At 39.1% G+C, this 25,485-nt stretch overlaps 1 protein-coding gene across 12 annotated transcripts in view; it reads right to left on the bottom strand.

Moving 5' to 3' along the window:
* Window positions 1–25,485, bottom strand: part of MARCHF1 (membrane associated ring-CH-type finger 1) — a 215,105-nt gene that overhangs the window by 12,005 nt on the left and 177,615 nt on the right. For 11 of the 12 annotated variants that reach the window (XM_068137160.1, XM_068137156.1, XM_068137162.1 and 8 more), the window contains 3 exons: window positions 21,869–21,948; window positions 20,850–21,590; window positions 10,778–10,958 (listed from right to left, as the gene is read on the bottom strand). In XM_068137160.1, the coding sequence (XP_067993261.1) occupies window positions 10,778–10,958; window positions 20,850–21,590; window positions 21,869–21,948 (1,002 nt within the window). The remainder of the gene's footprint in view (window positions 1–10,777; window positions 10,959–20,849; window positions 21,591–21,868; window positions 21,949–25,485) is intronic. The other variant, XM_068137167.1, reaches the window with a different exon arrangement.

The following is a 25,485-nucleotide window of genomic DNA, read 5'->3' as shown; positions in this document are numbered from 1 at the left end:
CAGCACCCAGAGATGGAAAGACTTCTTCCTGCTCTCACCTAGAGCTAAAATCATCATGTAATGCTTTCTGAATTCTTTCTACAGAGAGTCAATCTCTATCTTGAAACAATCATTCCTGCTAAATGAAGGTTAAAATTATTTACTAGGGGCTGTTGTAGAAACCAGACTCAACAGACTAGGAATACACAGAAAAACATCTTTCTTACCTCAAACCATGCCTGAAGGATCTAGTAAGCACTTTTGATAACAGCTCTTAAGAACTGGAGCAGTATATAATAAAGTGAGCTGAGATGAGAAGATGTATTAGTAGTCTGAACACATAGCTCAGGGTTGTTTATCTGATGTGATTTAACAGGGGGTTTCTGGTCACTTTTTGCACCACTAATTGGCTTAGGCTCCACAGTAAACTTTCACTACTAGCACATACCAGCTGGAGGAAAGCAGCTGTAATGGTAGTTTGCAGGAATGGAATTTGTGCAATGGGTGAAGGAGGAAGAAGTTATAGTAATAAAGGACAACAGGGCTTCACACATATCAGGGCTTGTGCAGTGCTGATGAAAGATGGGACCTTTGGATTTGAATTGAAGCATTTTGAGCCACTCTGTGCAATTTAAACATGGTTACAGCCTGTGCCTGAGAAACTGCATCTTAAAGGAGGACAAGGGATGCCTCACTGCATCCTGCTCCAAGACAAAAGTGCCCTTCATGAAGTCCAACAGAATGTGCCAGGTTTGATGGCTGAAAAGATAGGGGTCTGGGCCATGAATACAGCTCCTCCAGCTTCTTTTCCCCAAACACATCTGGAGCACATTTAGAGAGGAAGAAGCTGAGCAGGGTCACAAAAGTCATATTGCCATTGTCAAAAGATACATCCCAGAGAAGAAATTCTTGTAAAAGATCAAGGAGGGAAGACCAGAATTAGATCACTGCTACATTTGCCACTCAACACAAAATTAAAATCAATTTTTAAAAATCTTGTGCTGTAATTTACATCATACAACGATACCTATCCTTAAACTGATCTAGTTAGCCCATTAGATGAGCTAGTACAAATACTTGTCTGGCAAACTTGTCTGAAATTTACTTAAACTCCATTTCTGTCCCTGGGTGACACTAAAAAAAACCAACTGTGGCTGGAATTCAAATGCATGTCTGTGGTGTATTTAAAACACCTATTAAAAGTTTAAAACAGAAATGGGTTAATTTGAAATGTACACTTTAATTCACTTCTATGTGTGATATGCATACCTACAGTAATAAAAGAACTACATAATGAAAAGATCTCACTTTGATAAATACCTTACCACCTGTAAAGAACTAATAATTCAGTTTTATCAAGATCAAGACAGTGTTATATTTCTTTTTTTTTTTTCCCAAGTGACAGTTAAAAGAGCTGGATTTGAATGACATAATCAGTATGCAGTCTTCACAAACTTACAGAGTTTTTAGCTCTCCATGCTGTCAATTAGTAGATCCTTAAAAAATGCAAAATAGGGATATTAAGTAATTTGAGAAGATAATTTCTAAAATGAAGTAGTTGGTTTTGCAATCTGGAAGTGCTATTGAGCATACTTGTCATTCACCAACTAGAACTTCAGTACCTGCATCCTAATCATCCAAACAGATTCAGTGAATAAATGGTATGCTTTAGAAATACAGAACTAGCCAGATCCCACGTCCCTCTCATGCAGTGCTCTCAGACAAAGGCTAACTCCACATAATTCACAGAGATGTTGAAAAACCCCTATGGCAAGCAATTACAGCATAATCTCTCTATATTGGGGACTGCTTCTTAGCTTCCATCTGTTAGAAATTATTCTGTATCAATATAGAGAGTGAAAAAGTACTCTAAGAAGTATTTACTTTCAAGTACCTTCTTTTAACATTGAAAGAACATTAACCAAGTCTTAGCTCAATTGTCCATACAATTAGCTTTTCTTTTACAATTGCTCTTTCTTCTCTTACCTCATTATTTCCTAGCACCGTACACATCAGCCACTTTATCTAAAAAGATAACTCTGACATATAAACTACAGCTGAAATATTAAACTATTGGTCATAAGAACTATAACCATAATACAAAACTACAGGAACAAGACTACACATCTAGAACTCCTGGGGGGGTGGGGGGGGAAGTACTCGAAGCGCCTGTGCACATGCCTTTATTACTCAAAAAGTCAAAAATCAGGCTACGTGTGGGGAACCCATTAAGAAGCAAGGCAAAAAGAAGGTTAAAAATCTATGCTTCCACTAACTTTTATCACAGTCAGTCAAGAATAGGAGCAGATGCTACTGTTACCCACTCTTTCTGCAGTATTTCTACAATCATTATATTGAAAGAATCTAGTTTTCATATCACCTTTACTTTCTTTGCAGACAGTTGTCTCCTGCCACCATCTACTCTGATTTTCCTAAAGCACAACACACCTAATTTAAGGCATTTTCCTCCAGTAACTAAGTAGCAAGTGCCTTTAAATGACAGCTCATCTCTCAAATAACAATTAAAAAAAGGTGTCAAAACATTAAAAAAATTTAAAAATTAATAATTATAAAATCAATTAACCTCACTACCAGACCACAAAGTACAGGTCACAATTTTGCTCGAAGGCCAATTCATTTTCCACCCAAAGTAGGTAAGGTGCTGCATGTTGCAGTATGCTAATACATGAACAGCCATGACATGTTCAGAGCTGAATGAGAGGGATTGTACCAGGGTCGAGGTAACCACAATTCTCCTCTCCACCACAGCAGCCACAACAAACTATCTCCCAAGCGTCCATGCCAGAATCTCTGTCTTGAACAACTAGTAGCATAGGCTCTCTCTGCACATCTGTTCATGGTGCTGTGCAGTGGTGGATGACACCAGTAATAACCAGAGCTGGACAATCTCCTGAATTCCTTTTGCTTTTGTGAATGCTACTGAGCAAGAATTGCAAATTTGCTCACTAGCAGTTAATTAGAAGGAGGAACAGTTTTCATTTCGTTTTCTGTTACAAGAGTTTCTGTGTTTGCTTCCTAAGAGAATCCAATTCAATGCAATAACAATAAAAACATCTCATTCCACCTCCAGGAACAATGTTGTGTATGGGAGTGTCCCAAGTATCACAGCAAGATGGCTTTTAGCAAGCCTAAGGGTATGTTATGATGGATTCAAGGTATGAGGCACAAGAGGTCAAAATCCCTCATCAGACGTCCATGGGAACTGGAATAGCTGTGTGAATAAAAACTGTACTTTAAGGAAGGAAAATAAAATAGATGGAAAGCTAGCCCAAATTCCACCACTACAAGAAAGCTAAGATTCTTGTTATGGCATAAAAATGCAAGACAACATTGCTTTGTCAACTACAGCGTACTATCTATATACAGATAAATTAGCAGTAACACTCTGTTACTCTTCCTAAAAAATTAGGAATATCCTTGTATGAACAAAGTAGTGCCTGCATCCTCCAGGCATCACAATAGGATATAAATGCTACAGAATTATTTTTACTTGAAAAGCTTTAATATACACATTCTCCCTTGAGCACAAAGTTATTCACTATAATGACATGACAGCCAATAAGAAAGTAATAGCTTTGTGCCTTTGTGCATACTGGTGAAGTGTCTGACCCCACATATTACAAGAAACGATTTGAGGCTAGCAATGTTTCAAAACAGTTTACTGGAAGAAAAGAAATCACTAGAGCAGGACGCCTTGACAATGTTGTGTGGCTGCACCAGAAATCAAAAGGAAATGTAGCATCATCTTCTGGGTTAAGGATTGCAAATTATTCAGCAAACTGGGTTAAAAAGGAACTAATCCCACAGCAAGTTAATGTTACCTGATCTATGCAATATTAGCTATCACTTATTATCATGAGCCTTATTAGAAAATTGATGAAAAATCCAGATGGTTCATACTTCACAGCACAGGGCAATAAAAATTAAACAGCAAGTGATACAGTAAGGAGTACTCCAAGTTTCTTTTTTTCTCCTGGGAGACTGCAGATGAATTTGGTTCTGAGAGTCTACTCCGGCAGGAGAAGTGATTTCTAGTGGTGACCACTTTTGATTTCATAGCAAGATTTCACAAAGATGACTCTGCAGGCCATACCACTTTTAGCAGTGATCACCCTATTCTTAGACATGAATGTAAACAGAAATTACCCAGCTAGCATTGACTCCAAACCAAATTGACACCCTTAACGTATTTTGGCATCTCTGAATTATCACGTGTGCCACCTGGTTTTATGGGGAAAAAAAATTCAAAAAGGATAAAAAAAATCTACAAAGCATCCAGTTATGAGTGAATTCCTCCAGGCAGCCATATTTTTTATGATTTACTCTTTTTACAGTACTACATTGGGCACAGAGAAGGGAGCTGGATCTGGCTCCCTGAGACATTAGCTAGGAGCTCAAACAACTGGATTTAGAGTAATGCAGGCAATGACTGCTTTGTCAAAAAAAAGGAACAGTTTTAACTTCAGAAGAGGGAGCAGAAACTGCTGTGTCTTAATTTTTCAGAGTGAAACATTAAGACTGGGAGATAAATGGAGCTTTAGTCTTTTCTTTTGTATATATTTTTTCTTTTTATATATATATATAATATTTTATTTTTTTAAGGAGCCTGTGGAATGTGTTATTTCTTTGCCACACAGCTGGGCATTACATACAAGCTGTTGGCTCAAACCTGACATCTTAACTGGTTACACAACTCCTACTGATCATATGGTCCAGTTACAGAGTATTTTCAACCTATTATAGCAAAACTATATATTTGCTTTATATTCATAATTAAACCAGCATCAACTGAAACCTTCCCCAAACTAACATAATCAGCTAATCAATAATCTGATCACAAAGCACACTGATGTGCTTGAACTGAGTTTTGTTTTGTATGGAAATGGGAGCCAGTTCCATAACTTCTCTCTAGGATCTAAATGCCCTGCTCTTGGCATTCATGAACCACCTGTCTCCATCTGGGACTTAAACCTTTGAATTCCCAGGACACTTTATCACTCTTAACACAATCTAATACAATCTGGTTATTTATAAAATACATGAGAGAGATATTATTCCTCCCTTCCCCTATAATGACAGCAGCTGGGTACATGAGAAGTTCTGCAGAACTTAAAGGTGTAAAAGCCCAAGACAGGCATCCTGTATAACATTTAGAAATGTTATTTATCATTGTATAATTAAATACAGAATGCAAGAGGAGCAAACTCTTAGAAGATATATGTATGCATTCAAAATAAACAAGAAATCAAGTTTCTTTCACTATTTGGTGTTTTAAGACTAGCTTTACTTCTGCTTAGCAGAACCTTATGAGTCAGTTCTAAAAGCACACTGCCAAAACTCTATTTTTAGAGGTGATCATTTTAAATACACTTTTTTACAAAGAAGTCAACCCCAACTGGTATATATGCTTCCTTAAACAAAAAAAAATTCATCAGCTCTTCCTTAATGCCCCAAAGCAACTACCTGGTAACAATGTGCAATATTCCTTATGTTTCACATTAATAAGATATGACTTGTAAATCATTTCAAAGATAAAACAAAATTAGAAGAGAAACCAGATACATCTGACAGCACAAAATAATCTGTTGGGATAATGCATCAAAGTAAAACATCTCACCAGACATCTTAAATGGACAGCAAAATTTAAATATGAAAAGTATTTTGAAGTATAGCAAGACACTAGGAACAAATCTCCATTTGAAGACATTTCTGCATTTTAAGCACCTTCTGTTTTGACATCCATTTCATCCTCACATTGCTTTCAATCAGTTCTTGTTTTCACGACACTTCAAACACCAAATTCAAGAAATATGAAATGCAGTTATTCCTTACCAGGATTATATCCTTTTTAAAGAAGAGATTTTCTCAGGGTGAAGCTATTACCTGAGAGAGCTCAATAAGAAACTTAACACAAGCTTCTTGCCACTTTCTAATTCCTTCCATGATAAAGTCACTTTAAAAATGAGAAATTCTGCATTATGGATTTCAAATTCTATATTTCAAATGTTAAAAGGTAGAGCTATGAATGCAACGTTATTATTTATAACCATAGATAGAAATGACAAAGACTGTGAGGAAAGAAACAAAACACACAAAACAAACCAACAACAAACCAGACACACTAAGCAGTGCTTAATATTTAATCTCTAAATTTATATTTAGCCAAGTAATTAGATCTACTCAAATATAGGAAACACTTGCAATGACTGTTGATCAATGCTTAAAAGGATTACTTCAATGCAAAGACTCACTAAAATGATTAAGCTAATTTTCACTTGCTGTCTGGTACTTTCAGGGATTCTGTAATTAAATAACTTGCATATTGGCACAAGGGTATTGTTTTAATAGATGCATCTTGATTTATGTTAATTAAGTATGCTTCACATTGTCACTTAGGGGTGTTAGCAGCTGTATGACATAACATACAACCACGATCTTGCTATAAAACCGTAGACTTCAATCAAAAACTGTTAGAAAATATCAAGTGTGCATGAAAGCCTGAGGCATGAATAAAGATGGTAATTCAACAGTAGAATCAAATTGTTTTAGACATAAAATAATTTGATTGGGTGTGGTCAGTAGGTTGAGAGAGGCTCTCCCCCTCTCTACTCTGCCCTGGTGAGGCCACATCTGGAATATTGTCTCCAGTTCTTGGCCCCTCAGAAGGACAGGGAACTGCATGAAAGAGTCCGGTGCCCAATGGCAGGACAAGGGGTGGAAGCTGAAGCATAGGAAGTTCCATGGAAACAGGAATAAGAATTATTTCACTGGGAGGGTGACAGAACACTGGAACAGGCTGCCCAGGGAGTTGTGGAGTCTCCCTCTCTGGAGATATTCAAGACCTATCTGGATGAGATCCTGTGTGATCTAGTATAGGTGATCCTGCTTTGGCAGGAGGGGGGTTGGACAATCTTTTGAGGTCCTTTGCAGCCCTAACATGTGTGATTCTGTGAAAAGTATAGATATCTAAGTTCTCTATTTTTTTCTGTTCAGGAGGGAGTGTTTGGAATGTTATGAGGTATTATGATAAAATTCATCATAATGAAGCAATGCACAGTCAGGAAACAAGATTTAAGACTAACAACATGAGTAAATTGTAATTAAAAATCAAAACTGAGAGATGTGATCCTTTTACTTGTAGAATGCTACTCCAAATGTAGGCCTAATGGCTACAGAAATGCCTGCTTCTGGTGCTGGCCAGATATTTCATTTTAGGGTACATAATTTCCTCTTTTTAGACATAAAATTAGTTTCCACTGCAACTAAATTAGCACTCTTCTGTTGGTCTTTTGTTTAGGGAATACTGAAATGAAATTTGTTTTCAGAATTCCTGAAATTTATCAGCAAAATAAATCTTGGTGGGTTTTTTGGCAATTTTACTGTTTCTACTCAGCACAAGGCAAAGATGACAAGAATTGCATCATTTTCAGAGACAACTGATACTGCCTTATCGCATCCTTGCCATTACAACCAGAAAATTACAGAGATTTAGGAAAATAAAATTCACTGCTGGACAGGCTGGACTTAGTGCTGGAGACTGAAGGAACTCTGGCTCTAGTATATAGTCAAGTCTTAACAAAACCTAACACTCTCAAAAGGTCTGGAAACCACAGAGTTTACAGTGCTTTTTAGATACTGCATTGAAGAGACAGGATTGTGGAGAGCTTCAGCAGCTGCCTGTTGTCCCACAGCACTTTTGTCTCTGGTAACTAGTCTAGGATGTGGGGAAGGGTGTAGATGTAGTCTAGCTGGACTTCAGCAAGGCTTTTGACACTGTCCCCCATAGCAAACTACTGGCCAAGCTGTCAGCCTGTGGCTTGGACAGGAACACTCTGTGCTGGGTTAGGAACTGGCTGGAGGGCCAAGCCCAGAGAGTGGGGGTGAATAGTGCCACATCCAGCTGGCAGCCCGTCACTATTGGTGTCCCCCAGGGATCAGTGCTGGGCCCAATCCTATTCAATATCTTTACTGATGATCTGGACAAGAGGATTGAGTCTATCATCCATAAAGTTGCAGATGATGCCAAGCTGGGAGCTGTTGTCGATCTGTTAGAAATTGGGAGGGCTCTGCAGAGGGACCTCAACAGGCTGGAGAGATGGGCAGAGTCCAACAGCATGAGATTTAATAAGTCCAAATGCTAGGTTCTACACATTGACCACAACAACCTCATGCAGTGCTACAGGCTGGGGTTACAGTGGGGACCTGGGGGGTACTGATCTACAATAGGCTGAATATGAGCCAGCAGTGTGCTCAGGGGGCCAAGACCATCAACGGCATCATGGCCTGCATCAGGAATAGTGTGCCCAGCAGGAACAGGAAAGTCATTCTCCCCCTGTACTCAGCACTGGTCAGGCCACACCTTGAGTACTATGTCCAGTTCTGGCCCCTCAGTTTAGGAAAGCTGTTAACTTGCTGGAACATGTCCAGAGAAGGGCAACAAAGCTGGTGAGGGGTTTGGAGCACAAGCCCTATGAGAAAAGGCTGAGGGAGCTTGTGTTGCTTAGCCTGGAGAAGAGGAAGCTCAGAGGAGACCTTATTGTGGCCTATAGCTACCTGGAGGGTGGTTATAGGCAGGCAGCCTGTGACAGAACAAGTGGGCACAGTCTCAAGCTGCACCAGGGAAGGTTTAGGCTGGATATTAGGAAGAAATTCTTCACAGAAAGAGTGATTGGCCATTAGAATGGGCTGCCCAGGGAGGTGGTGGAGTCACCATAACTGGAAGTGTTCAGGAAGAGACTGGATGAGGCACTTAGTGCCATGGTTTAGTTGATTAGATGGTGTTGGGTCATAGGTTGGATTTGATGATCTCAAAGATCTTTTCCAACGTGGTTAATCTGTATTCTGTAGACTTCATGCCATTTTCTGAAAGTGTGAACTCCTCAGTAGCACCCTACAGCTGAAGTTCCAGGCTCTGTACAAGCTTGCAAGAATTTTGACAGTGTTTCATTGGAACTTTCCAATTTTGCCAAGTACATAGGTTTTGATAAACCAGCACCTCCAGTGATTCTTATAAAATGTTTTGGGGAAAGTCACCAGGCAGCTGTACTTAGTTGGCAGGCCTTTTGATGATCACTCTTTCCTTTATTACCTTGTCTTTGCTAGAGCTGTCAAAGTGCTTGGTGTACAGAACAGTGTCTCATAAATTTGTGAATGGTGGTGATGACAGTATATACCATTATTTGGGACAACATATTGAGTTTAACATATGAAGGTTGTCAAATTTGACTATTATAAGGAAAGGATAATTGGTTTTAAACTTTGAAATCTTTAAAACTTTCTGTTTAGTTTCTGAAGTGGTTGAAATTATCAACTTTCAGGAATTACATTGCCACTCTAGATCTGTCAGTATTGCATTAGTTTTTCCACAGTCAAAAGTGTCTGCTTTTGATATCAGCAGCAGTGTACATTTTTCATTCCTTTTCTCCTTGGATGCTGTAAATTTTGTTTCCATTTTGTAAAGGGTGTTCTGTTATCAAGCACAAGAGATAACCTTTTCCTGAGGGAAATTCTTTAAAAATACTGTTTGTATAGTCTCTCAGGGAAAAGAGATTTTGCAGAGGTTCTTGTTAGATAGAAGGTTAAAGCAATTTGTGTTGAAAATAGAATCATACATACAGAAAAAAAATCCTCAGACGCTATGCTACAGGCAGAGGATTTTATACAATCATCTTCTTCCTGTCACATTAGTTAAAATTATTAAAACCTAAGCCAATGTAATTAAGTTTTCAGCCATCAGGTTTGATTTTTATTTGTTTCTATTTCCATTCTACCTGGCATTTGAGAACTATGTCTTTTCCTGTCATAAGGTTAACTTGTCAATCGGTCTATATTTTCTCTTCATTAGTAGTTTATCATGAGGGACTTAATAGACAATTCTTCTGGATGTGAAATGAAAAGGAATTCCATTTGCTGCTACCTGTGCAAGGTTGACAAAATGTCTTTAGTCATCCAAAAACTCCTGCGTATGCATTTACTAGCTACAAGCAAACTGCTTCTACAGTTCTTTTCAAGGGCTCCCACATTGAAATTTATTTTGAAATGACAGCTTACTCTGTTCCAGATTCACTCAAACTTCAAAGATGCAGTAACCCCCCCAAAAGGATGACAGCATTTTCAGAGGAAGAATTAGAGGAGAAGTGACTCACTGCAAGGAAAACAAACCCTACATATGTTTAACAAACTCTGCATCTTCCTTATGCTGGCAACCAGTGTACCATTAAATTGATTTACCCTGGGAAACAGATGAATGCAGACAACACATTTGCATTTCAGGATGAAGGTTGCCCTGTAGTTTAGATTCCATTAACTGATCTTAATATACCAGTGATTAATTTGCCCATGGGTGTAACAGATGCAGCTAAACTGATTGACTGTATTACTTTATAATTGCTGTCTCCAAACTGGTGTAAGCATCATTCTCAACCAGAAGTTATGAGCTTAACATAAAATTACTGGTTGAACTGGACTGTGTTACTCGAGAGCAAATTATGATGAGTAAGATTTCCTAGGTTTAAAAATAGGTAGATGAGGCAATAACAAAAAGCTGAAGACAAAAATTCTAAGTATAGAAAACCAATTATATTGGACATGTGCAGAAAAAGTCATCAGTCAAAACCCCCCTGATGAACTAAACTTCAGTGCTGAAAAAAATCACTGGGGCTGATTTGACAATGTAAAATTGAAAGCCATTTTGGACAGGCAGATATTTCTCTAAACGTGCCAGTGCTTTGCACAGCCATTTGACACTTGGGGATAGTTAAATTCAAAAGCACCCTACCTTCCGAAGAGGTTTGAGCTTGGTCTCCATTATGAAGTCGTACTTGCAGAGTTCACAGCAGCGCGTGTCTGAGCTCTTAATCCACTGGTGCAGGCAGGCCTGATGAACAAAGCGCAGAGTCCCTGTGCAGCGACATGGTGTGATGAGGGGACTTTCATCATCTCCCTCACAGTGACAGATCCTGACAGGAAGGACAGCAAGAGCTAGTGAGGGAGCTTGCCAACTAGCAATGCAAAGGCACTGGTTTATTTACACTGCCTGTTTTTCCATTTTCAGACTTGACATTCATAAGATGCCAGGTATATGACCTTTCAGATTGAGGCCCAGGGATATATTCCTTGTTCTTGACTGCCACTTAGAAACAACTAAGTGAAGGGAAATTACTATTTGAATTTGCTACATGGTCTGAAGGTGAATCAATAGAAATAACACTGTTTTTCCCTTTTACGCATGGCAAAGCCTTTAAGACAAATACCACCACTCTAAGAGATGAACAGTTCTTGGTCTGTAAGTAATGCCAATAAAATAGTCAAAGTTAGCAGAATCTAACTCACGAGAAAAATATCCAGTATGAAAAATACAAAGAGTTCTTAGGATATCCCTTTGGAGTTACACAGTCACAAAGATTAGAAAACACTTTTGAGTACTCTGGACTCCTGTATAAAAGCACAGTATACACACACATACACACAGTTTTTAGGAGGCAGGAGTTAAAACGTCATAGTCCTTCCCCTTTTTTCTTCACTGTCCCTTTGAAACAGATAGCTGTATTATCTGATAAAAAAAAAAGCACCACCACCAAAACCAAAAGACTACAGCTGTAAGTATACTGTAAGATAAAGGTTGGTCCCAGAACTGTTGTTACCTTGAAATGGGATACAGAGTTTTTCTCATTGCAGTTTCGCATAAAGTGATCAGTGTCCTAACACCATAATCTGGTGATTTTTTTTTCCTCTGTGACACGTGTTCAAATGTTTTGGTGATCTTCTGTTCCAAACAGGCTCCTGATCACATCAGGAAAACATTTGCCCGTTGAATCAATGACATTTTTATTGTCAAGTCCCTCAATGAAGGTGTAGAAACTAACTCTCTCCCATCCCCCACCACAGAAGACACAACAAAGCAGCCAAGCCCTAATGAATGTCCCAAGTGTCAAACTGGCACATAAGGGGGCAGGGGAAAAAAGAAAGACAACGACAAAAATGCTGACACCTAAGAAATTATTTCAAAATAGAGAAGCAGCAACAGCAGCACAGATCCATTGTCTCACACACACAAAAAAATAATCTTAGAAACTTAGGAAAGCCACCCTCAGATATGTCCACACACAGGAGCCTGAACAGGTCTGAGGAATAACTCACCCCTCTATGAAGAAAGCTGGGGCCACACTACTCCTGGCATAGGAAAAGGGCTAGGGAGGGCCCCATTGTGAGGTTGTCTTCATACTGGCCAGGCTAGGAAAGAAGGGTGACCTTGTTCATGGCACAGGAGCACCTGGTATATGTCAGAAGGCAGCCTAGCACTGACGCTCTGTGAAAGACTGGCTACAGTGCAGCACTGAGGCTGCCAAGTATACAAGCAGGAGAAGAAGGACATTTCAGCATCTAAAAGAAAGGCCCATGGTTCAAAAGTAGCATCTTCACTATTCTTCCATGTAAGCCCCAGGAAAATGAATCTACAATACTGCAAAACCAGAACAAAGCTGCTTTAGTTGGATATATAGGAAGAAAGAGACAACAAAAGGTTTTGGAAGCCTAGTACATACAAGCGTAGCTTCAGTGTCTGTACTGGTGCCTGTAAAGCATCTGATTGCCCAAGGGAGAGGAGGGGGGGGAGAAAATATCCACATACTGCACACATTCATTTTTGAGACACATTTTACAAGAGCTCAATTTACAATCTCTTCTTTACTAACCCAAGCTAGGTGCATTAGTGGATTAGTTCTCAAATGAAAAATGGCTATATGCTGATTTCATATTGAGCCTGTAGCTTAAGCAGAATTAAATTTTCAAAACACTGAATAGCTATTTTGCTAACAAATGCATTCCCAGCTGAGACTTACACAAAAACTATAATTTTCTTTTTAAATTAAAGCAATTTCCCAAAGGAAAGCTAGTATTCTTTGTTCATTTAAATTCAAGATATACATAATTTATTTTACAGACTTAGCATTTAAACTATTTAGAAGTTAGACAACTAAGCTATGTACCCAAGAGCCTGTTTCCTACTGCTGCCAGAACTGCTTAAAATCATTTTAAATGCTAAAATACAAGCCTAAAACTTTACTGGGATTTTCAAATAAAGTGACAGTGCAATAATGAAATTAATGTAAGTATTATTTAGTAAAAAGACTTTCACAGAAGAATAATGCATGGATTATACATTCTATTTGTACTTTCATTGTACAGAACTTACAAGCTAAATGCATAAATAATGGGGTAACATTAAGAACTTCACTGTGCGGGTCACAGAGCACTGGAACAGGCTGTCCAGGGAGGTTGTGGAGTCTCCTTCCCTGGAGACTTTCAAGACCCATCTGTGTATGTTCCTGTGTGACCTCTGCTAGATTCTATAGTCCTGCTCTGGCAGGGGGGTTGGACTCAACAATCTCCAGAGGTTCCTTCCAGCCCCTAACATCCTGTGATCATACAGAAGCTCAAACTAAAACTAATGGCCCCTTCTAGCTTTATAACCATGAAACATGTAATGAGAATAAAACTAAAGTTCACATGGAATTGAAGCACAGAGGAAATAACCGAAGGCATGGCTTTAATTAGCCTGAATGCTCTTTAGATCGCCACTATTTGCTTAGCCAGAATAAATTAGCTTAAATTCAATTTGTGCTACCTAAACTCACAATAACCCATTGATGCCCAACAGCTATTGAAACAGACTTGTGATGTTTAAATACCTTTTAAATGCTTGGGCCAGGTAATTTGTGATATCTTTCTCAGCCACTAGTTGCCCTTTGCTGTATTTCTCTATTATGTACATCATAATTATCACAAATTATAGAAAACAGATTGCAAATACTGGTTGTGAAAAATACATTGTGCAAACAGAACTGAGGCAGGGATACATAGCACAGACTTACCCAAACCATATCTAAATCAAGTTGGGGCAGCAAATTTCCACTCCAGTTTCCTGTTTTTGCATGACCACTACTATTTAATAATTTCACCCATCAGGCTTGACTATTTACATGGCTGAGCTTATCCTAAGAACAAAGTTTGCTTACACACAAAATACATGAGTTAAATGAAGAAAACACTCTCCTCTATTAAAAAAACCATGTAAATAAATCAGTATAGATTTAGCAATTTATTTTTAAGTTTCAGCATAGCACTGATCATATGTAATAGCTGCAGTAGGTGCTCAGACACACCTTAGAATTTATATACTCAGTTTTATCAACTTTTGAGCCCTTTAGTGGAGTAATACATTCGACTCCCCAGAAACAGAGGGGGGGGGCAAGGGGAGTCAGCTATTTCACAGAATCCTTTGTTAGAAACTCTTTAGAGTCGCAAATTGATCCTGCATAATTTTAGTGCTTTAAAGATTCCTGCCTATGAACAGCACCTTGCTTGTCTAGGGGAAAAGATGAGTACATGAGGTTGGACTTGATGATCTCTGAGATCTTTTCCAAGCTGGTTGATTCTATGTACAATAAATAAGTTTTTTAAACAGCCATAAAAGATACTGACTTGGTCTAGCAGAAGGTGTCCATGCCCATGGCAAGGGGGTTGGAAGTAGATTGTAGATTCACAAGGGTTGGAAGGGGCCTCATCTAGTGTAAACCCCCTGCCTCCCCCACCATCCCCCTGCTTCATCTTCCCAAAGCAGCTTCTGCCCCACTCCCCCACCATCCCCCTGCTTCATCTTCCCAAAGCAGCTTCTGCCCCACTCCCCCACCATCCCCCTGCTTCATCTTCCCAAAGCAGCTTCTGCCCCACTCCCCCACCATCCCCCTGCTTCATCTTCCCAAAGCAGCTTCTGCCCCACTCCCCCACCATCCCCCTGCTTCATCTTCCCAAAGCAGCTTCTGCCCCACTCCCCCACCATCCCCCTGCTTCATCTTCCCAAAGCAGCTTCTGCCCCACTCCCCCACCATCCCCCTGCTTCATCTTCCCAAAGCAGCTTCTGCCCCACTCCCCCACCATCCCCCTGCTTCATCTTCCCAAAGCAGCTTCTGCCCCACTCCCCCACCATCCCCCTGCTTCATCTTCCCAAAGCAGCTTCTGCCCCACTCCCCCACCATCCCCCTGCTTCATCTTCCCAAAGCAGCTTCTGCCCCACTCCCCCACCATCCCCCTGCTTCATCTTCCCAAAGCAGACCCTGCACCCTCTACACCATCCTCCACCCTGCCTACACAGCTCTTGCTCTACCACCACCGTTTTTGCACCCATTCCAGAGCCAGGAACCAGCCTCAACCAGCCAAGATACCACACAGAGGAGCTCAGGCTCAGTAAGGAGGCCCAGCTAGCACCCATGGAGAATATTGGAAGAGTCATCAATCATGGCCCTACCTAACCGGGGGGCCACCAGGCCCCCCGGCCTTTGTTGTCACCACCACCATCACCCAGTGTGCACCATGGGGACTCACCAGTGATGAGAGGAGGATCCCTCAGCCCAGATGGGCTCAGCTTAGGGCTTCTGCCTTTCCTGGGGGTGATTAAAAAGGGGAGTGGGTGGGGAGGGCAAAGTGTCCACACCTGGGGTGGAAGGAGACTCCCACAGAGCCCAGGTGCTCTGGGATTTGAGAGGAAAAAGGGGAAAAATGGGGTAGGTAGGGTGGAAAAAGGGGGAGACTGTGAAACCAGTGTTATTGAGAAAGAATAGATATTAAAATAATACTCAAACTTGAATTATCAACTTTTAGTGATTGCTAGATGCATAAAATGGGTAGGTTCAGAATGTTCCACTACTCTTGGATATTAAATTATATCAAAGAAGCTCAGGGGAGACCTTATTGCTCTCTACAACTACCTAAAAGGAGATTGTAGACAGGTGGGGGTTGGTCTCTTCTCCCAGGCAACCAGCACCAGAATAAGAGGTCACAGTCTCAAGCTGTACCAGGGGAAGTTTAGGCTCGAAGTGAGGAGAAAGTTCTTCACAGAAAGAGTAATTGGCTAGTGAAATAGAGTCACAATCCCTGGAGGTGTTCAAAAAAAGATTGGATGTGACACTTGGAGCCATGGTTTAGTTGTCAGGTGGTGTTAGGTATTAGGTAATAGGTTGGACTTGATGATCTCTGTGGTCTTTTCCAACCTGGTTGATTCTGTGATTCTGTGAAGAATAAGAATGAATCAGCATGTCCTTGTTTGTGGTTCAAGCCATGCAAGAGCCTTGTCATTAGGACCAGTGCTGGTGGAAAAGCTGTAGTAATTCTGCAATGCCAGAACTCTTTCCGTGGATCTTGCATTTCAAATTGGCACTGCATCTGGATTTTTTTGCCATTACATATAGACAAAAGTTTCAGCTACAGTAAAGAAGTGCAGATATTCCTTATGAATATACCGGATCAAATTTGACCCTCATTAACAAACATACAACCTAGGGGATTACTCTGAGGCTTTCAAAATAGAAGTGTATAGGAAGGCATGGACATATTTTCAAAAATGTATGATAATGTTTAAGGACCATAAATGACATAGTTACATGCAATAATTACATATTTTGATATTACGTATTGTTCTTTAATACTCCTGTTCAGTGGGTACATCTCATTGGCATTATTTCATGATTTCTAAAAGAGCCTTGGTTGAGGAGAAACAGCACAGCTGGAACATGTTGGACCAAATGAATCCCTGGCTTTGACTTTCAGCTGTGAAGATTAAGCTCCTAATTGAACCAAAATAAACCCATTCCACAGTTTTGCAAATGTGTACATGAAATTGCTGTTGGTACTGTCTGATAATCCCAAGAAAACTGTTCTCCTGTCAATATTCTTTCTGGCAATTTATAAAGTGCTTACAGTGCTTTTAAATAGACCCTAAAATTAAAGATTTATGAATAATTTGCAGGGAAAAAGAAACCAAAACAATCAGAGTCAAACTCTGCTCTGCCATAATTTTCCACTTGGAGAAAAAAAAAAGTTCAATTCACTAAATACATTCAACCTGCAATAAGCTACAGCATGCCACATTTCCCTTGTTTTCATTTGTCAGGATTTTGTGGTTTCTTAATCTTGTTTCTATTCTTTCCATTGTTAAATTATAATGTAATCTGAATGACGAATTGGTCTGACTTTCCACTTAAACAGTGTGAATGAAGCATACCAAATGTAATCAATAGGTATGCCTCTTCCATGCTACTCTCACCCTTCCATTATGCTGTACAGCTGCACCACATCAGTGGAATTTCATAATGATCTAGATACAGCTTTCTCTTGATTTCTTCAAACGTTATCAGAAATTGTAAGAGACCCAAGAACAAATAACATTAACAAAACCACACTAAATCTTTTGTTTTGTCAACATTTCATGTCCTTCTATTAATTTTCCATTATAGATGATAAATAGGATATCTAACCATCTAAGAATTTACGAGTAATTCCTGACTTGGATGCATCGTCAGTGCAACTCAATGTGTCAGACAAGATTTACTACACTGAACGTAATTCAAAGAACTAGGGACTGCATCTTAAAAAAGGACTTAGTTTTCCTTTCACCTGCCTCATGAAAGTCAAAGCTTTAAGTTTTCCTCTTACCTGCCTAGTGAAAGTCAAAGCTTTAAGTAATGAAACTCCTTAAAGAACATATACATAAGCTTTAAGTATTTAATAATACTTGAAACCAAGTGTCTCACTCAAACTTTTTAGCAGGAAGTAGTGCCATTTCACCTACTTGCATCAAAATTAAGAACAGGTTTTGAGAGACAGAAGCAGAAACCAGGAATTCTCCTCTAGTTAAGTGACCCTAACTACAACAAAGAGATGCTTGCCTTTTCTTTTTTCGTACACCTTGTATCCTTCTGAATCACGGAGTTTCCAAAAGAGTTTGCATAACCAAATGGCCAAAGAGGTGACAATTCGGAAAAAAAAGAAGTGCCAAAACAATTCAGTATAGTCAGAAACTATGCAGTTGCTCCTAATCCCAGATAGAAAAACCTTGCCTTCTCACGGACATCAGAAAAAAGGGGTATGTTCAAGGAAGAAATTGCAAAGATTACTGATGCCATGTCATTTTTTCACCATGTTGGAAACAGAGTAACAGTTACACTAGAAAGGGTCATGTCTTCACTTGAAGTGACCAAGAGGCCTACATTAAACTAGCTGATCTATATATTGCCCCACAGTACTATAGTACTTTATCTAACTAATGTGCTTATGCTAGAATTGAGTAGGTTCTATCACTTTCCTGCTCATGCAGCTAAATGCGTGTTGAGGAAACTGTCTTTTATGCATATATAAATGAGCCTTACTGACAGTAATTCATGAGGAAGTAAACAAAAAAAACAAACAAAAAAGTGGCCTTCCCAAACACTTAAAGTCAAAATAACCAGCACCTTGAAATGTTTAATATCCTCGTTTTTCTGCTATTCGCACACAAGCCCTTCTAGGTCTTGTCACATCAGCTAGAAGATAAGAATACCTAGGATGAAAAGCTAGGATGAAAAGAAACAGCTCAAGAAAGCAAATTTTCCCACATCACAAATAGTCATGTTAATTCCAGTCTTAGATTGAACATCACAAACCCCTCATTTTTCTATTTCTTGTGTAGAAAAATGGTTACTGTATGGTGCACATGTGCACTGAAACCTAAACTTTTTTTTTACTTTTTTTTTTCCAGGTGAATCTGAAGAAAAACATCACAGATCATGAGTCAACTATGTGCACAGACCTACCCTGAGGAACAGAAACTACAGTCTTTGCTGATTAGGCACTAAAGATATGTCTTCCTTTTTCTTCAGCTGTCTGCAAACTCAGACAATTTACTGGCTATGAAAATTAGCATACTTTTCATTTCATAATACCTTTCCTAGATGTATTACCATCACTATGAATCACCTAGTAATGACAACAAGAAAGTATCATTATCCCTGACATGAATAAAAATGTAATTACAACTCTCATGACAAATTTTGCACAACAGGCCAAGTTATCAACTGTGTTGGCTGTTCAAAGAGCACCTCCACTGAGAGTGAGCCTAGGGACACACACTTAGCAAAACTTTTCAACCATTCTCTACTAAGCAAGAGCTTTTTTGAAAGGTTTGCATGCACATCCAAAAAGTCAATCCTTAAACAAAGTTCCAAGTCTTATAAAAAGTGCCCAATAATTATAATAAAATTGAATGACTCAAAAAGACAGATAAAGGAGTAGACTCCAATTTCCATCTGAAAGCAAAGTTTAAGTCTGGGGACTAAGGCAAGAGTTAGGATTTATCTACATGAGATGATTATACAACTTAGACTTTATCTTATTTTTAACATGGTATAGTTAAACCCTTTTAAAGACCCATGCTGAAATAATTTATTTTATTTTCTGGGTATCTCATCTTATTAATTATTGAATGGCTCTATTAGGTATCTACTGTGCCTGCTACATTGGATCTTCAATACATGCAGGCTTGGTGATTCAAAAATTCAAGACAACTCAAGTTGTTGTCATAACAAATTGTTATCTGCACACATCTCTGAATCATATCGTTCAGGCATACTTCAAAAATGTGCAACCTGGTTACTCCTGCTGCTGTCTCTTTGCAGTTCTATAAGGTGAAGAGGTGCCAAGTCATGGGCATGGTCTTGATATACAAGCTGATGTACACAACTGGACATCATTACTCTGAAAAATCTTAAATTATCATGACAGACAACAGTTGGACAACTGAAAAGTCCACTGTTCCTCAGTAAATGTAACAATGAGTGCACAGCATGAGCTGTATTAGTGATGGCTTTTATCTTCTGCTGTGAAAAAGCACAATGCCTGTATGCAATAATTTTTTTTCTTTCTAAAACTAGGATCTTTATAGCATTTTACTAGGTTGAAGTATACAGTGAGACTGCATGATGTGTCATTGCAAACTTCCTCATTCTGACTGTGTTTACATTTCCATGCAAATTTCTTCCCAGAAATGAAAAGTGAGAAGTTTTGGGTTACCATAGCAAGAAACAGCCTCGTCTTCATTTACATTTTGTAGATGAGAATAAATGCTGGCTCACAGCTTTGAGGAGAAAGAATTTTAATAAAAGCAACCAAAAAACTTTGTTTCAGTTCTGTTAAACTTACAGGATGGTGCATTTTCATTTACCACTAAATTGAGTAATTCAAGTCCATCCCGCTGTCCACTACAACTTCAGCTCAGCAGTATCCAGCTTACTCTGTTTGTCAGGGGAAAAAGCTCACCCTCTGACTTCATATTTCATACCACAGGTATGTTTCCCAAACCTTATTTTAATGCTCATTCTGTCCAGTCATCCTTTGTACCAGTCTAAGCCTTACAATGGGTACCAAACTAACAGGCTCTACACATTTACAGTCTAGAGGTGTTCAGCAGTGCAAAGTCGTGCACAACTTAAGCCTGACTGGAAAGGGTGTTTGCAAGTACCCCACTAGATTTCTGTGGTAGTAATAGCCCTAGTGAACACTGAATCAAGATCAAATATTTATTTCATGTAAGTTAATGAAAAACAACAAAAAAAGGATTAAATCTACATTTTAACTGATCCCATAATGAAGAAAAACTCCATATCCCATTGAACTGAGCTATCTGGCACTCTCCCTCATTCTCTGCCTGTGGCTGGAGCTTTAAACCACAGCAATACTCTGCCAGAGAACACACTGTATCTGTCTTCACGGAGGAAAATGAAGCAAAGAAAAAAAATTGATGCCTTTGTGGGCTTACTGTTTTTAAATAAGAGCAGTATGCCTTCAGAATTACATATGCTAGCTTCTCTGTGACAAAGCTTTTTGTGTTATTTCTCATGACCTTACTAGTCAGAAACTCAGCATGACAGGAACTCAGTGTCACTGAGAAACAGTGACAGAAAGCAGACAAGCAAAGTGCACTCAGCCCATTGTAGTGGGAAACTGATCTGAAGAACATTACATCTTTCTTATTAGGGACTAACCTGCATACTTCTAAATCATCAGACCAGTCATCATACAACACTGGAGGCTTCTGAACAGCATCAGCCATACTGGGCCCTGCCCCAGCAGGTACTCCTTTATCTGGGGCTGACAGAGCATCACTGCCAGAACCTGCCTCTGCAAAGCAGTCCTTTGAATCTTTATTGTGTCTAAGGAAAGATGCAGGCTGCCGATCTCCATAGCAGCTTTTTCCTTTGCTTTTCCCACATTTTCTTGAGGAAATCCTTGCTTCCTGAGATGATGCTGAAGACTGTGATTCCTTAAGCCTTGGAACCCTCCTTTGGCGGTGATTTAAAGTAGGATTCTCAGGGTCTGACACTTCTTGCTTCTTTTTCCCCATTGTTCCCAAGCTGACAAGTTCAAATGCATTATTGTTCGAGGACCCATCCTGGTTACTGCATGATCTATTGTTCCTTCTCCCTCTCCTGGTCATTCTGGCCTTTTCTCTTGCTCTCCTTCTAGCCTGAGCCCACTGACTCTCATCTGAAGAAGATGATGTATCAGACGCATTCCAGCTGGATCTTGCAGGCTCAGGATGCAATTTACAGTCTTTCCCCTTTCCTTGTTTTTCTGTATGCTCACCATTGTCTCCAGTCTCTCTTTTCCGCCTAAACCTTCGTTTTACTTGTTTCTTACCAGACTCCCTATTAGAAGGGGTCAGCACCATGACAGGGGTTGCATGTTCAAGCTCATCTTCTGACAAATCATGCAAAGCAGTAGATCTAGACAAAGCAGTAAGCAAAGGAAAGGGATGGAAATGGTAAGGGTGGGTGGAAGGAGAGAAATAACAGAAAAAGGATGAAAATGAGAACATGAATTTTAATAGAAAAACACAAGACTGAAATGCAAGACCAGATCCAAAAACAATGTGAGATCAAATGAAAACTAATGTCTATGTAAATTATGAATAGTGTTAAGCAGAAGCAACAGCTACATATAATTTAAGAAAACCAACTAACAATTATCAGCCAGATTAGATCATATTTTTCTCAGCACATACCTACAAATGTCTTGAGTGGAAGGGCAGACAGACAACCGTGACTGACTCCTGGGAGCTGTTCCTGTAGTAGGACTGCTTGCCTGTTGAAATAAGTTAGACAGTTTGGAATCTTTGTCCATAAAATACATTGCAGATATTTTACTGCTTTTCCACATGATTACAAAATTAAAGTAACTGTTGCTGCTGTTCATAGTGTACTTTTGAACACATGCAAGCTCAAAAAATACAGGAAGCTTGACCAAAAGCAAAACTTATTTGTGGAACTAAATAATACTGAAGTGTTTCAGCTCTCATCCACTCATGACTACTTTTTGTCAGTGTTTAAGGAAGTAGCTTTCAACATCTGAATTTTCATTTTGGTTTTGATCTACTGTAAATGTCTGATAAGAAAGGATGTTGTTTTTATTTCATGCAATTAAACTTGGAATGAAGTGCATTTACATTATGCTAAGTGATGAAGAGCACAAAGCTAATTTATGTTAAGTGGACTGACAGAACAGCAAGAAAATTAAAGCATGTTTTAAAAGACTTTCATGGCAATCAGTTGTTCTGAAAGAGCTGAAAAAATGTGAACCTGATGAGCCTGAGAAGACCAGAAGTGCAGGCTGCATCTTGACAGAGCTAATCACATTCTCAGACAGGAGAGTTATAAAACATATAATATGTGACATTTTTCTCATAAGGTTGTTGCTACAAATTGTAGACTCAATACTTCCACTGAAAACATATTTTAATGGTGTTAACAGTAAACCATTTCAATTTGCCTCACAGTCTACTGGCAGCATAGCTGTATGGATTTCAAATTTAAATCCAAGGCTTTGCAGTTCTTCAGGATCACTCACAAGGTAAAGTATTGTGGGAAAACGATTCAGTGCAAATCATTCTTAACGCTATGATCTTCCTTTAGCTGATAAAGGTATTAGCTTTTACTATGCAAACATATCCCATTGAGCACCACTACCTAATGGAGACAAAATACTATAAGCCTAAGACCATGTACCAGAATTACTAAAAGGATGACTAAAATTACAGAGTACAAATAATACAAAGATGTAAAGGCTATCACTCCAAGGCTCTGTACCAGCAAATCAAATTCGGACACGTGCAAAGTCCGTAATTAAAATTATTTCTGGCTCACCTTTCACAGACATTTTTGTGATGCCAGTTTGAAAATTAATAGTGAAACTAAAAATAAATATATACAGCAAGTATCTGCTGACATGTCAGCATTATTTGTGGTTCTTAACATCCACTCCATTTCATGCATAGATCTCTCAGAAATATCGGCCACCACTATGTGCATTTATGCTTTTCATGGGATACCAGCTTAGACTTGAGAATGGTACCTTGGCATTAAACTAAACTTCTAGCTTTCAGAATTCAAGTAACCCTTTGTACTTCTTGATTAATATCACAACACCAAAGATATTATTATTTCTTTACTACTAGTTCCATGAAATGAAATTCAGAAATATGACAAAATAAGCCAACTTGAGAAATTCAGTGATAAAACATTTAGGCACAGATCTTGCATTCAAACGTATTTTTCAGTGTCTGGGTCTGCTGGGCAGAGAAGGATCACTGGAGACTGAAGACTTTTAAAACTCTCCTGGATGTGCTCCTGTGCAAACTGCTCTAGGCAAACCTGCTTTAGGAGGGTTGGACTGGATGACCTCCAGCCCTTACTATTCTTCCAAGCCTTACAATTCTGTAATTCTGTGAACATTGGTGTGTCTACAGGCAATCTAATGCTGGAAGAAAGCACAAGTATCCGTGAGATAAATTGTTTGTGTTTCATATCTCTTTTTTTTCCTACTTTGACTACACATTGTGAAGGAATATGGATTTTTCTTACAGACACAATAGAAACAGGTGGTATATGTACGCTTCGGTATGTAATTTTTTCCACATTAGCCTGTGTGATTTGTTTTAAGTGATTAGGCATACCTCAAGATACTTAATGAGGAAAAATATAGACATCAGCACCAGAGCCATGCTGCTGAGCTACATGCTGCTGCTGTGTCAAAAAAATAAAAATGTCCCTCCAGAATAAACCCCAGGTGAAGGACTGCAAAGAAAATGCAGCCCTAGAGTTGAATATCACCTTGCCACAGGCACTACCTTTTGAAGGAGAATGGTTAAGCAGGCCCAGTAGCTGTACAGGAGGTCTGCACAAATTAAAGAAACTTTCAGCAGCTATTAAAGCAGGAAGTCAGCTAGACGGTTCTTAAGAGGGCTGGAGTCAAGCCAACAATTAAAATAAATGCCTTGAAAAGCTTTTACATTTATTTTTGGGACTGAAGACAGGTGGAAATCCAATTACTTTTAGATAAAAATTACATTACCAGTTTGATTGCTTAAATCTTACATTTCACTCTCAGCTATAAAGACATCTGGACTGTTTCAGTCCTGCTCAGTCAAATTTACTTCCTAGTTCCTCTGCACTGGCATAATGATGTTATGCTTAGTTGCACATAACTCAGAGGAAGGCTTATTTCCTTCTAGAATAATTTACATCAAAATCTTCAAAAAACCCACAAATACCTTTTGCTTGTTTGTCTAATCCCTATTGGAGCAAATGACATCCAGGAAGGCAAAAAAACAGTGCACACCTTAAATCTTCAAAAACAAAGCAAGAAAAGTCCAGTATGTCATGCACAAGATAATATAGTCTTGTCTGTGAGTAAATTTCATTCAGTAGGATTCTACAACTTTTAAATACAAATTTATTTTTATATACTTTAAAATACCTTTCATAGAATACCAGGTTGGAAGGGGCCTCGGTGATCATCTGGTTCAAACTTTCCTGGCAAAAGCATGTTCTAGACAAGATGGTTGAACACTGTCCAGTTTAATCTTGCAAATGTTCAGTGTTGAGGAAATGAAAATGACGGAGTGATTTCTAAACCCCAGAAAAATAGTGTTTCTGATATTCATTATCTGATGTTTAGTTATGACCCTTACAGTTACTAGATGAGCTTATTTTGTAAACAATTCCAGTCTTACCTGTGCAAATTAAATAGGAGTGGAAGAACCTGTTATGTCTGTCTCTGCTACCATAGGTCATATGAATACAATCACCAATAGCTAGTCAAGGTGTTTTTAAAAACCTGTAAATTCCAAGTCAGCTGAAAGCTTATTCCAGACCTTATCCCCAAACCCCTTGGCTTCACCCTAGCCATTACCTGACAGCATAAACTGCATACAGCATAAACTGCATCTGCTTTCTGTTGCCAACACTGCCTCAGGGCTGACCTCATTCCCTAGGGTAATAGTTCCTCTTAGACATCTCCTCTACAAGCTACACATCCCAAACACTTTTAAAAATAAGAAGTAGATTCTTAAGTCCAGGCTCACAGTGAAGATCCCTAAAATAGCATTTAGTCAGGTGGCATACTTACAGAGCACAGCACAGAACCACATGGAAGTTTCCGGTTAGATACTAGAAGGGATACAGCTGCATCAGTACCCCTTTTTGCTTCCTTTGAGTAGCAGAGAGGGTTGATGAACCCAAACATGCTGTACCCTTCACAAGGTCTACATTTGTTCAGTTGACACTACCTTGCAATATTGTGCTCCCATAAAAGACAACATTGAATAAGTCCATCATCCATCAT

The sequence above is a fragment of the Melanerpes formicivorus genome, unplaced genomic scaffold (genome assembly GCF_026170545.1).
Source record: "Melanerpes formicivorus ecotype bairdi unplaced genomic scaffold, bMelFor1.0.p_v2 SCAF_4, whole genome shotgun sequence".
Lineage (NCBI taxonomy): Eukaryota > Metazoa > Chordata > Aves > Piciformes > Picidae > Melanerpes > Melanerpes formicivorus.
Note: the sequence above shows the minus strand (reverse complement) of the source record. Positions and strands in the feature narration are given on the sequence as shown.